General features: G+C 49.6%; 1 protein-coding gene across 2 annotated transcripts in view; it reads right to left on the bottom strand.

Moving 5' to 3' along the window:
* The window catches only part of LOC146009250 (uncharacterized), a 46552-nt gene that overhangs the window by 25615 nt on the left and 6338 nt on the right, over positions 1 to 14599 (bottom strand). Inside the window, exon 3 of one of the 2 annotated variants that reach the window (XM_083149417.1) lies at positions 8616 to 8666. In XM_083149417.1, the coding sequence (XP_083005543.1) occupies positions 8616 to 8666 (51 nt within the window). Of the gene's footprint in view, positions 1 to 8615; positions 8672 to 14599 lie in introns of both variants that reach the window. The other variant, XM_083149418.1, reaches the window with a different exon arrangement.

Below are 14599 nucleotides of genomic sequence, written 5' to 3'. Positions count from 1 at the left end.
AATGGGAGAACCCGCCGTTAGCGGACGCTTCCGTCTCTAAGCTTTCAAAGAAGGCAGCGCTTCCCATTCCGGGAGCGGTGGCCCTGAAGGAGGCGCCAGATAGGCGTTTGGAGGCGGGGCTTAAGCACATCTTTTCTACGGCTGGGGTCTCTTTGCGTCCTATTTTTGTTATCTCCTGGGTCAGCAGGGCCATGGAGAAATGGGCAGAGGATTTGTCCAGGGGCTTGGAGGAGCAGAGGCCTCCTGAGGAGTTAGCTCAGTTGGCTGATCAAATGCGGGAATCCGCGGCATATATTGGAGAGGCGGCCAGGGATTCGGCTTCACTGGTGGCAAGGATCTCGGCTCTGTCTATTACAGCCAGACGGTCTTTGTGGCTTAAGTCTTGGCAGGCGGAGGCGGATATAAAAAAAGCAGTGGAAGCTCTTCCCTTTACGGGGGATGTTCTTTTTGGCCCAGAGCTGGATAGATTAATTGCTCAGGCGACAGGGGGTAAATCTACCTTCCTCCCTTCCTCAGCGCCTCCTCCGAAAAAACCTTACCAGGGTCCGGCTTTTCGCTCCTTTCGAGGGGCCCCGAAATTTAGAGGTAAGTCCAGAGGTTCCTTTACCTCGGGCCGTGGTAGAGGTAGAGGCTTTGGCGCCGCCACCTCCGCCGCTAACCCTGGCTCCCGGCGTGCAGACGCCAAGCAGCCAGAAAAGCCCGCGGTATGACGCCCTTCCCTCCTACCTGGGGGATCCCAGAGTAGGAGCGCGGCTTCTGGATTTCCGGCAGGCCTGGGAAGAATCCTGCAAGGACAAGTGGGTTCTCTCAGTCGTGTCTCGGGGATACAAACTAGAGTTTGCCGGTCCTCCTCCTCAACAGTTTTTTACGATGGGTCTTCCGCATGCGGAAAAAGACTCTCAGTTACTACTCCAAGCAGTTCAGCGGTTGTTATCAGCAAGCGTGGTAATGCATGTCCCAACCGATCAACGCAAAGAGGGGTTTTATTCTCCTCTTTTCCTGGTTCCAAAACCAGACGGGTCGGTAAGGCCGATCTTAAATTTAAAGAAGCTGAACGAGTACATTATGTACCACAGATTCAAAATGGAGTCGCTTCGCTCGGTGGTGGCAGGTCTGGAACCGGGGGAATATTTGGCATCCTTGGACGTCAAGGATGCCTATCTACATATTCCCATTTACGACTTACACCAGAGGTTCCTTCGGTTCGCAATCAAGGACCAACATTTTCAATTTCGGGCTCTGCCCTTTGGCCTGTCATCGGCGCCTCGCCTTTTCACCAAGGTAATGGCAGTCATGGTTGCCTTTCTCCACACACTAGGAGTCAAGATTGTTCCGTATCTGGACGATTTGTTGATAAAAGCCGGATCCAGGAGTCAGCTGGAACAGGCTCTTCACGTGACTTGTCAGACCTTGATTCGGCATGGCTGGATTCTAAACTATGGCAAATCCCAGATGGTACCTTCCCAAAGGATTTTGTTTCTTGGACTGATTCTGGACACAGAAGTACAGCGGGTCTTCCTTCCCTTGGAGAAAATTGCCTCGATTCAGGACTTGGTGAAGCAGGTGCTTCGTCCTCGGAGGGTGTCGGTGCACCTTTGCATTCGGTTGCTTGGCAAGATGGTCGCCTCCTTCGAGGCTCTGCCTTTCGGCCGTTTCCACTCCAGGACTTTTCAACTCGATCTGTTGAGACAGTGGTCGGGTTCGCATGTCCACATGCACAGGACGGTAATTCTTTCACCCTGCAGTCGGCTGTCCCTTCACTGGTGGCTTCACACGGCCAATCTGTTGGAGGGGCGTCGGTTCGGAGTCTGGGAGTGGACTATCATCACGACGGATGCCAGCCTGAGGGGCTGGGGGGCGGTTGTGATGGGACGTCACTTTCAGGGCCGTTGGTCTCCGCAGGAATCAAGGCTGCCGATAAATATTCTGGAGATTCGGGCTATCCGTCTGGCTCTTCTCAAGGCGGACCTGTTCATCAGAGGGAAGCCGATCCGAATTCAGTCGGACAATGCCACGGCTGTGGCATATATCAACAGACAGGGTGGAACGCGCAGTCGGGCAGCTATGCAGGAGGTACGCCCGATCCTTCAATGGGCGGAGAGGAATTCTCTGGCCTTCTCGGCGGTGTTCATTCCAGGGGTGGACAATTGGGAAGTGGACTACTTAAGTCGCCAGGATGTGCACCCAGGGGAGTGGGCACTGCATCCGGAGGTGTTTGGCCAGATTGTCAATCGTTGGGGGTTACCTCAGATAGACATGATGGCATCCAAACGGAATTGCAAGGTGGCTCAGTATTGTTCCAGGTCACGAGATCCGGAGGCAGTGGCGACGGATGCTCTGACCGCAGAGTGGAATTACCATCTAATCTATGTGTTCCCTCCGTTACCCTTGATTCAGTTAGTACTCAAACGGATCAAGCGCGAGAAGGCAACGGTGATTTTCATAGCTCCAAATTGGCCTCGTCGGCCTTGGTTTGCCGATCTTCAGGGGCTCCTGATAGATCAACCCTGGCTACTGCCTCAAAGAGAGGATCTATTGCAACAGGGACCATTCGTCTACCAAGAATTAAGGCAGCTGCGTTTGACGGCGTGGCTGTTGAGGCCGAGCTGCTGAGTAGGCGTGGGGTACCTAAAGAGGTCATTCCCACAATGATGAGAGCCAGGAAGGAGGTTACTTCCCGGCATTATTACAGGATTTGGAAGGCTTATGTGTCGTGGTGTGAACGACACAAGTGCCCTACAGCTGTTTTTTCTTTGTCCCGATTGTTGAGGTTTCTGCAATCAGGGTTTGAGGCGGGCCTTCGTTTAGGGTCCCTTAAGGTCCAGGTGTCCGCCTTGTCGGTTTTCTTTCATAGGCGATTAGCCTTGATGCCGGAAATACAAACATTTTTGAATGGGGTTCTAAGGCTGCAGCCTCCGGTAAGACCTCCGGAAGAACCTTGGGATCTTCCTTTGGTGCTGGACTATCTCAAGTCGGAGGTGTTTGAGCCTTTAGAATCTATTGATTTACGTTTACTTACCTGGAAGACGGTGATCTTACTGGCTTTGGCATCGGCTAGACGAGTGTCTGACCTCAGTGCTCTCTCATGTCGTTCTCCGTATTTGGTGTTCCACTCAGATAGGGCGGAACTCCGGACTAGATTGGATTACTTGCCAAAGGTGGTGACGGCTTATCATCTTAATCAGCCAATCGTGGTTCCGGCCTTGACAGGAGAGTTCGCTTCACTGGATGTGGTCAGAACTTTGCAGGTTTATGTGGACAGAACCAAGGATCTCAGGAAGTCGGATTCTCTGTTTGTCCTATACTGTTCCGCAAAACGTGGTTGGCCGGCTACGAAGCAAACTTTGGCCAGGTGGATTTGTCTAACCATTAAACAAGCTTATGTTCAGGCCTCCCGGCCTCCGCCTACTAGACTTTCGGCTCATTCCACCCGTTCGGTGGGACCTTCTTGGGCGGCGGCCAGGGGGGTGTCTCTTTCTCAGGTATGTAGGGCAGCCACTTGGTCTGGGCCCAATACCTTTATTAAGTTTTATAGGTTTGACACCTTCGCGGCATCCTCTACTAGGTTTGGCCGCGCGGTGCTTCAGGATGCCCAGCGCCTTCCCGCCCGTGGGGATGGCTTTGGGACGTCCCCAGCGTAGTACTTCAGTGTCCCCAGAGGATGAAGGAGAAAATAGGAATTTGGTACTCACCGATAATTCCCTTTCTCCGAATCCGAAGGGGACACTGAGCGCCCTCCCGGCACTGGTCTTCTGGTAAGGGAGGGGTTTTTACAGGTCGCATGTGGCCAGGTTGTGTTGCATGCGATGGTCTGTATGTAAGTTCTTTTGACTTATTTTTGTTTCGTGTCTTGTTTTCATTCTCTCTCTCTCTGTCAGAGGTTTCCTGGTCTCTTTTCTCCTCTCGGGCACAGTAACTAAGACTGGAGTCTGAGGGGGGGATAGAGGGGGAGGAGCCACACCACACTTCAAGTTCTTAAAGTGCCAACTCCTCCATAACACCACACTATCCCCAGCGTAGTACTTCAGTGTCCCCTTCGGATTCGGAGAAAGGGAATTATCGGTGAGTACCAAATTCCTATTTTATTGGAACTGGGACATTTACTTATGATTTATTGCACCACATTGGTTACACTTAAGGTGCTAGTAGATGCATTTGCTTTTTTTTTTACTGAATTTTTTTTCCCGTTTTTAATAAAAGTCCTGCAGTTTACAGTCTCAATGTACTCTGCGTCTGAAAGCAAAGAACAGATAAATAGAGATAAGAAATATAAATCATAGGCATTGGCAATTCATTGTTTATCGTTCCTTATCTCCCATCTAGTGTGTCACGGCTTTTGACTCGGACGGTGAATGCCAGACCGGGAATTGGCTTGACCTGACTCAGGGGTGCGGGGTCTAACCGTACCGGTGGTTTTCGCCAGTGACCCCTCCAAGCGGGATTTGGGCTTCACTGCACTCGGTACGCCGGTCGCGGTCCCCTGGTCAGGTTTCCCACATGGTGCTGGTAAACACTGGGCGTAAGGCAGGGCAAGCTCTGGAATACTCATGGTCAGACTTGCCGGGTCAGGAACTTGTAGACATATACAGGTACTATAGGAGTAGGCTTGAGCAAGAGTCCAAGTACTAGCCGGGTCATACACTGGGAGTCACAGGATGCAGTACACAGGGAGTGGGCAGGAGAATGGTCACAGAACAAGCCACGGTCATACACAGGATGTCACGAATGCAGTACACAGGGAGCAGGCAGGAGAATGGTCACAGAACAAGCCAAGGTCATACACTGGATGTCACGGATGTAGTACACAGGGAGCAGGCAGGAGAATAGCCGGAATCATAAACTGGTAACACTGGATATCAGACTAAGCGCTGGGAACGCTGGAGCAGGTTGTGAGCCTATACTCTGGCAGCCTCTGTCTGCCAGAGACTGCCTTTTTATAGGAAACACAGGGAACTAATTACTCACAGGTGCCCTAATCAATGAAGGCTGAGCATGGTCAGTCCACACTGAACTCTCCTGCAGGAGAGATTCACCAGGTGTTGCAACTAATCAGCAGAGCTCAGATCACACAGACAGCAATAGACAGAGCCAGCAGGATTTTACAAGCAGGTAACACTAAATACTTGCATGTTGTGACATAGTGATAGAAGATCAAGGGGGGAGGGGAGATATTCAATCATATTTTTCATCTCAGACCGACCGGGTTTGGTGTAAAATGGGTAAACCTAATAAAGTGCTGGTTGTGACCCAAAAAGTGCAGTTTGGGTGCCCAATTATGTAACTTTCAGCACATTTCCGCTTGCCAGACAGTTTGCCTTAATGTTCAACGGTTTGTCAGCGCTGACCACACATGCACAGGGCCCCCCAGCACCCGGCAGATCACAATGCAGGGATGGGCTCCATTTGGAGCTCCTGTCGCTGCCTATGTAGGGACATACATCCTTCCCTTAGGATCACATTTTACAATGTAATCCTGGGCAGTAATAGGCCCCATACATCAGCAATCACAATTTATGGATTTCCAGATACAGGGATTTTTTGGCCAGATATATGGATTTTACAATCTATCTGCCCACACATTACAGATTTATTTCAGTGATCGGCAGATTTTTCCATCTAAAGATTGCATCTTCATATCTGGAAATTGCCCAATCGATTGTCATTTCAGCTGTTCATAATGTAAATAGATGAAGAAGACGAATTGGGAATGCCCACACATATAAAAAAGATCTGCAGATAAAACCAGATTATTAAACATGTTTAAAAACCTGATTAAGCAATCGATTGGCGATTTTGATTGGGATTACCAAAAGGGGAGCCCACACATCTAAAATTAATTGTGGCAATCATCTCCATATCTGAAAATTGTCACAATTAATTGCTGATGTATGGGGCCCTTTGATCCTGCTCAGATTTAATTGACTATGAGACCCAGGGCCGGCGCCACCACTAGGCAGCTCTAGGCATTTGCCTAGGGCGCCGGCACCTGGAGGGCGGCAGTTCGCCCCTCACCCCCAGCGAACTGTGTAAAAAAATTGCTGCCCCGGCGTCCCTGCAGTGCTGGGGCGGTCAGGGGTGTCCGTGCCGTAGGGGTACCTGCGGCGCCGTCATGTGTATAAAGCTGGCTGCGGCCGGCGGGGGTCCCTGTAGTGAATAGCAAATAACTAGTGCTATGCGCGGGGCGGCATCGGAAGCGCTAGTTATTTGCTATTCACTACAGCAGGGGTGGCCAACCGGTCAGAGGTAAAGAGACGAAAAATATCGGTAGTCAAGCTAAAGAGCCAGCATCATGCGTGCGCCGAAGGCACATGCGCCAAAAAAAAAAGCCGTAGTCTATTTTGACCACTTGGGTGGGTGTGATACAAATATGCAATAGTGCCAGATACACATATGCCCCCCACGGTGCCAGGTATGCACCACGCGGTGCCAGGTATGCACCACACGGTGCCGGGTATGCCCCCACAGTGCCAAAAAGCTGGTATTCCCCCACAGTGCCACAAACTGCTATATCCCCACAGTGCCACAAACTGCTATGCCCCCACAGTGCAAATTTCCCAGCAGCAGCACTCACCATTGTTGCTGCTGGATGCCAGGTGAGGAGAGGACAGTCTGGTGTCCCCCTGCAGTCCTCCTGTCATGTCACCCAGCACACCGCGCGTCTCCTTCCCCCTCACTTCCCTGTGACTGGGCCGCCCACCAATCAAAGCTCGCTGGCCGGCTCCTGATTGGCTGCTGGCCCACAAGCTCTGATTGGCGGACGGCCCAGTCACAAGGATGCACAATAAGGGGTAGGAGAGATGCACGATGCGCGCTCTCCTCCCCTCAGAAGGAGAAGGGATTCAGGGAACCGGCAGCAGGGGGGACTGGGACAGACGGTGGTCGGCGGGCAGCAGTGGGAGCAGGAGCTGCACTTTACAAGGAGGAGAGCCGCATGAGGCTCAAGAGCCACAGGTTGGCCACCACTGCACTACAGGGACCCCGCCGGCCGCAGCCAGCTTTATACACATGACGGCGCCGCAGGTACCCCTACGGCACGGACACCCCTGACCGCCCCAGCACTGCAGGGACGCCGGGGCAGCAATTTTTTATACAGGTACCACCCCCCCTCCCTCCGGCACCGGGGCGCCCCCACCCCGACTCGCCTGGGGCGCTCCGGTGACTTGCACCGGCCCTGATGAGACCTATCACAAATGAGCCCCGTAACCCATTACTTGTTCAATAATACAGTACAGCACTGTATTTCTGTTTATACACTGGACTAAAAGCTGCAAATTTTTATAAATACTGGAAAAATTGGTATCTTCAAAAACCTTTGACTGGTGATTTTACATACATACAGCCAAGAAATTGTTTAAGAAAAAAAAATTATTATAAAACTAACCTTGAGCATACAGGTTAGTATTCACCTATTGTTTTACTGAGCAGCATTTACAGCACCCCCCAAAAATAAGGAATGTTCTGTTAAATGTGAGACAGTTGGGAGTTATGCATTAACAGGTTCCAGGATGCTGTGACTGTATGGACAGGATGCTGTGACAAGATGCTGTGCCTGTACAATAATGGGAAAATGCAGATGCAGACGCACACTTCAGGGATGAAACATTTTATTTGCATAAGCATTTTGCATAATTTGCACTGCACATGCTCCGGAGATAGGGCCCAGTCTTGTGTTGCTCCACCCCTGGCTAGTCCTGCATAGCTCCGCCCAACCAAGATCCATGTAGCTCCAACCCCATGAGCCCATGTGAAGCCAGAATCGGTAGAAGCATGCAGAGCTTGGATAGCACCTCTCCAGCCTGGCGGCCCTCTGCAGACTAGGTATGTGCCAGTGGATGTGTCCGCAGTGCAGATGCGCTGTGGGCAAGGTATCGCTGGCACATATGTACCTAGTTACGGCCCTGAGGTACATGAAGGGGAGGCAACCATCGCTACAACCTTGCACATTTTACAGACTGTGAATAGGTAGAGTCTGATCAGTTGCTATGAGTAACACCAGCAGTTTTAAGTTATAAATTGTTACTGATAATAACAATTTATTACTTCAGATATAGATGTGTCATCATACACAAAGATTTCAGTCTTGCCAAACATAAGAGACTCCATTTTCTATTAGTAAGAGGGTTGATGAGAGATAGAGGGGTCAAGACACAAGTGTCCATGAGCGGCTGGAGTTTGGAGTTTGTGTTGGGTGTCACTATACAGTAGTTGAGCCTTAGGTTAGAGGCCATTTGTACAGGGAAATCACAGTAGGGCTTTATTAAGGTTAGATGGGGATTCATTGACATTTAAGGGTTGATTCTATTAGCGCCGATTAGGTGCCGTTCGGGTTCTGTTTAAACGTTGGAAACGGCACCCAAATTAAGCCGATCTCACACCCTTCGTTGGGCCGAATTTGGTTAAAATTACGTGCAACCCTATGGAGGTGCGAGCACTTTTATGCGAATTCAGTCCACAGTAAACTGCGCCCGGTGCCGTGATGATTCATCCGCACCTAACAGGATCGACCCCTTTGACTGTCGGTATCCTGACCCAGGATACTGACTGCCGGAATCATGTACCCAACCCATTCTTACATATATTTTTATCTATGATACATGTACTTGTTGGGTACCAACCTCATGCACATTGTTAGGCAGATTTCCCACAAACAGCAGATAAATGGGTTCCTGTTCTGAATAAAAAAACAAAACAACAACAGACAAAAGGCAGATAGATACAGTTACATCACTGGAAAATAGGAATCCTTACCCCACAATATGAAGAACATTCTTAGATACATGAGATATATTGATGACATTTTGATAATATTGCAGGATTATCATGACAACTATAAACATTTATACATTACGTTGGTCATGAGTATAATTTACTTTGGAGCAGACGTGGTTTTAATCTGTAAAGCTAAGTATTGTGTAAAAACTGTCAATATCAACAGTCTGGCCAGTCAGAAGTATTTTGGCCGAAATGGGCTTTCTGTGGGAACTGGCCAGTAGCAATGTGATTGCATGTCACCACTCTGACTTGTGGGTGTGTCTTGGATCTCACATCTCAATCTCTATGCACAAATTACATCTGCCCACCTGTTGTGCAGCATGGTTGTGCCAAGGTGCAGTTATTAGCTTTTTTTTGCTTAACCCAGTGGTAGCCAACTCCAGTCCTTGAGAGCTACCAACAGTTTACATTTTCCAGACAATCTATTTGCTGCAAAGGTGCACTCATTACTCACTAACACATTTTCAAAGATCCACAGGTGGAGCTAATGTTGGGACCGGTGGCGTCAGCTCCCCTGATGCTCCGTCGGGTCCCGGAGTGTGCGTCCCGGTTGTTGCTAAGCAGCCGGGACGTCAGTGTACTTCCGGGCCCGAACTTCCAGTCGGTCTAGCTATTTCGTGTCTGGCTTCCTGTGGGTCGTTGTTCAGCTGTACCGTTTGTTTCCTGTGACATCAGCTGCTGTTATCCTGAGAACATATCACCATCTTCAGTGTTCCATATCGCAGAAGCTAGCAGTGGTGCCGAGGTCCTCGAGTGTCCCAGGCTGAGACACCCGTCTCACCGTGAGTCCCAGTGGGACGCCCCTTGGGGTCCCCCCAGTTATATATCCTTTTATTCTTTAACATCATTGGATATTACTATTGTCATTATTGGTACCAGCGTTTAGCATTGTTGCTATTAGGCATTTCACCTAGCTTATTATATTTTGTCATTGTATTAGATCACTACGCATTGTTGCGTACACCTATACCTTCCTAGTCTGGTTAACAAGGGAATTACCACTGTGTCACCATCTTCCTGTGTCGACCTTCCGCAGGGGCTCTGAGCTTCCCCGCCATTTCTGGTGTTAGCTAGTTTTCCCCTTGTCCTCTCCTGGCCTCGGTGGTAGTGTTGTCCATCCCTAAGACCTGCCTGTAGCGGAGTGGGGCGGACCTAATTCGCCCTTCAGCCGAGACGGGCCCAGGTGAAGCCTAGCCTTGCACACTACCATTGATTCCAGCTTGAGGCAACGGAGTTAGGGTTGGCGGGGATACCCTCAGATCCTAACATTATATCCGGCCACACTGACACTCTCATCGAGGAAGATGGATCCCTCTCAGTCATCACCTGCTCAGGTTCTAGCCGGTCAGATGCATAACCTTACACAGAGGTTGCAGGTCCTCACCCTCCGGGTTAATGCACAAGACGAAAAGGTGGCCCATTCCCTATCTGCGTCCCGTGCTGTAGAGCCCAGGATTAATCTCCCAGACCGTTTCTCAGGAGATCGCTCTCAGTTCTTTAATTTTTGAGAGGCTTGTAAATTATATTTTAAGTTAAGACCCTTGTCGTCCGGCTCCGACACACAAAAAGTCGGTATAATTATTTCCCTCCTTCAAGGGGATCCCCAGACATGGGCCTTTGGCCTCCCCACGGATGCTGAGGCCTTATCCTCAGTTAATAATTTCTTTTCAGCCATGGGTCTCCTATATGATGACCCAGATCGTACTGCCTCGGCTGAGGCTAATCTGCGTTCCCTTAAGCAGGGTCGGGGTCCTGCCGAGGTATATTGCACTGAGTTCAGGAGGTGGGCAGTTGATTCCGGCTGGAATGATCCCGCGCTCCGCAGCCAGTTCCGTATCGGACTATCGGAACGTATCAAGGACTCCCTTGTGCAATATCCGGCACCCACGTCCTTGGACGAGTTAATGATATTGACCATTAAGATAGACCGTCGCTTTAGGGAACGGCAGAGGGAAAAAACCTCTGGTGTGTGGCCTTCCAAACCCCAGGAGGAGAATCCTTATGATCCTGAAGAGGAACCCATGCAACTGGGGGCAATGCGGTTGACCTTGGCTGAAAAGAATCGCAGGAGAAGTAAGGGTCTATGCCTTTATTGCGGCGGCCAAGGCCATCGGGCCATGACTTGCCCTATCAAATCGGTAAAAGATCAAGCCTAAGTGGGGGTGGGGAGCTTCACTTAGGTTTAGCAGGCTTCTCCCCTCTAAACTCTGTACTAGTACCCGTGGAGGTCAGTTTTTCTGTAGTCACCAGGGAGGTTAATGCTTTCCTAGACAGTGGCGCTGCTGGAAACTTTATGGATTTAGGTTTAGCCTTTTCCTTAGGTATTCCACTTCTACCCCTCAATTCTCCTATCTCAGTTTACGGTCTTGATGGGTTACCTCTCGTCAACGGGACCATTACCCAACAGACTCCGCTTCTTAGGTTATCAGTTGGGGTGCTTCATTCTGAAGAGGTTTCCTTTTTTCTTCTTCATTGCCCCATGGCACAACTGGTACTGGGGTTGCCCTGGATGAGAAAACATAACCCCAACATAAACTGGGAATCAGGGGAGATAGTCGGATGGAGTCCCAAGTGTCATGAGAAGTGTCTGTCTCTTCCCCTTCGCCTTACTCAGCCTCCTCTTCCCTTGTTACCTCCACAATATCAAGAGTTTTCAGATGTTTTTTCAAAGAAAGAAGCAGACACTTTACCTCCGCACCGACCGTTCGATTGTGCCATTGAACTCATCCCTGGTGCTTCCTTGCCCAAAGGCCGCCTATATGCACTCTCTATACCAGAAACCCAAGCCATGGATTCTTATATCCAGGAAAACCTAGCCAAAGGTTTTATTCGCCCGTCCAAATCCCCTGTATGTAGGATTTTTTTTTGTCGAAAAGAAAGACGGGTCTCTACGCCCATGTATTGATTACCGGGGCCTGAACAAAATTACTGTTAAAAATTCATATCCTTTACCCCTAATTTCTGTACTTTTTGATCAAGTCCGGGAGGCGGTGGTGTTTTCTAAAATTGATTTAAGAGGGGCATACAACCTCATCAGGATCCGCAAAGGAGACGAATGGAAGACGGCATTTAACACACATACGGGCCATTACGAATACCTCGTAATGCCTTTTGGCTTGTCCAATGCCCCTGCCGTCTTCCAGGATCTTATTAATGAAGTCCTCCGGCCCTTCCTAGGACGCTTCACCGTGGTCTACCTCGATGATATTCTCATTTATTCTAAAAGCCTTCAGGAACATCGGCAACATGTGAAAATGGTGCTCCAAAAACTTTGTGAGAATGATTTATTCGCCAAGTTGGAGAAGTGTGAGTTCGAGGTAGACCGAGTTGCATTTTTGGGTTACATTATTTCCCCTGAGGGGTTCTCTATGGACCCAAGTAAGGTTCAGGCCGTTCTCTCTTGGGCTCGCCCTTCTAGTCTCAAAGCTGTGCAGCGATTCTTGGGCTTCGCGAATTATTATCGCCGCTTCCTTCGCTCCTTCTCAGACATTGTGGCTCCTATCGTGGACCTTACGAAGAAAGGAGCTGACCCACAAAACTGGTCTACTCAAGCCATGTCCGCCTTTGAGATTTAAAAAAAAAAGCCTTCTGCTCGGCTCCCATCCTGAGGTATCCTGATCCTGAGGTACCTTTTTTGGTGGAAGTAGATGCTTCAGAAATTGGGGCTGGGGCCGTCCTTTCACAAAGGGATTCTGGAGATCGGAAGGTCCACCCGTGTGCATATCTCTCCCGTAAATTCTCATCTGCAGAAAGAAATTATGACGTGGGCAACCGTGAACTCTTGGCCATTAAGTGGGCATTTCAAGAATGGCGTCACTGGCTAGAAGGAGCAAAACATATGGTCACTATCATCACCGATCATAAAAATCTGGCCTACATTGAAGCCGCCAAACGTCTGAACCCCAGACAAGCCAGGTGGGCCTTATTTTTTACCCGCTTTAACTTTGTTATCACGTTCAGGCCGGGTCCTAAGAATGTTAAAGCTGATGCTCTGTCCCGTAGTATTCAGCCTGTTCAAGAACCCAGACCCGTTGAAATACCGATTGTTCCACCTTCCATCATTATCACTATGCTCACTCAAGATTTGGCCTCTCGGGTTATTGCATCTCAGACGCAGGCTCCTAAAAACACGCCAGCCGGACGTCTTTTTGTTCCCAAAGGGCTGCGCAAACAAGTCCTCAAGGATTTCCACTCCACCAAAGTTTCTGGCCATCCTGGTATAAAGAAGACTCTGGAATCTCTGTCTAGAGCTGTCTGGTGGCCTAGCATTCGTCAAGATGTGTACCAGTTTGTGATGTCTTGCGATATCTGTGCTCAAAATAAGTCCTCCAGACGGTCACCGATTGGACAGCTCCATCCTTTGGCCGTCCCTCATAGACCATGGTCCCATGTCTCTATGGACTTCATTGTTGAATTGCCTCCATCTTCCTCTTACAATACCATCTGGGTTACCGTAGATCGGTTCAGTAAAATGGCGCATTTTGTAGCGTTACGGAAAATTCCCAGTGCTCAAGAACTGGCTCTCCTGTTTGTCAGACACATATTCCGTCTCCATGGTTTGCCAGAAGATATAGTCTCAGACAGGGGATCTCAATTTGTCGCCCGATTCTGGAAGTCCTTTTGTGCTTCTCTGGGTATCCATGTAAGCCTCTCTTCCGGGTATCACCCCCAATCCAACGGTCAGACAGAGAGGGTGAATCAAACTTTAGAACAGTACTTAAGGTGTTTTGTCTCGAAATGCCAGAGTGATTGGGCGGAGCTACTCCCGCTGGCAGAATTTTCCTACAACAATTCCTGCCATGCAGCATTAGGAAAGAGTTCTTTTTTCTGCAACACCGGGATGCATCCTAAACATAACGCATTTGAGGTATCTTCAAATGTTTCTTCTTCTTCTTTTGTAACCCAACTAAGGAGGTCTTGGAAAAAGATTCATGCGGCCCAGAAACGGGCATCACTTGTCTCCAAAGTATATGCAGACAAACATAGGAGACCGTGTCAGTTTAGGGTAGGTCAAAAGGTGTGGCTTTCCACCCAAAACATTAAGCTCCGTCAGACCACCTCGAAACTGGGTCCCAAATTTATTGGGACATTTTTGATCCTGGAAAGAGTGAATCCTGTATCTTTCAAATTATTGTTGCCTCAATCCCTTAGGATCAATAATGTGTTTCACTCTTCCCTCCTTAAACCCGTGTTTTCCTCCACTCAGTCTAGGACCAGACAGGTTAAAAAACCCAGATCAGTTTTGGTTCAAGGACATAGAGAGTTTGTGGTAGAAAAAATGTTGGATTCCAAAAAGGTTCGGGGGCAGCTTAAGTTTCTTGTACACTGGAAGAATTATGGGGTAGAAGAGAGGTCCTGGGTTCCGGAAAAGTTCCTCCATGCCCCTAGGTTAAAAGAAGCCTTTTTTCAACGGTTTCCCGGGAAACCTGGCGCTAAGGGTTCGTTGACCCCTCCTCAAGGGGGGGGTACTGTTGGGACCGGCGGCGTCAGCTCCCCTGATGCTCCGTTGGGTCCCGGAGTGTGCGTCCCGGTTGTTGCTAAGCAGCCGGGACGTCAGCGTACCTCCGGGCCCGAACTTCCAGCTGCGGTCGCCAGGCAACTGCGACGCAGACCGGCTCCTGTCTCCCCGCTGCGGTTGCCTAGGCGACGGAGACGCCAGGTGGCCGCCGGCAGGCGTGAAATACAAACACACATGGGGGTGATTAATCAGAGGGCGGTCCCCGCTCTAGTTGATTGGCCCAGGCAGATATATATACCTTTTCCTTACCTCAGACCGACGCCGGATATAGTGAGTCTTCCTGGTTTCCAGTCGGTCTAGCTATTTTGT

This window comes from Crinia signifera, chromosome 6 (genome assembly GCF_055691185.1).
Source record: "Crinia signifera chromosome 6, ASM5569118v1, whole genome shotgun sequence".
NCBI classification, from domain to species: Eukaryota; Metazoa; Chordata; class Amphibia; order Anura; family Myobatrachidae; genus Crinia; species Crinia signifera.
Note: the sequence above shows the minus strand (reverse complement) of the source record. Positions and strands in the feature narration are given on the sequence as shown.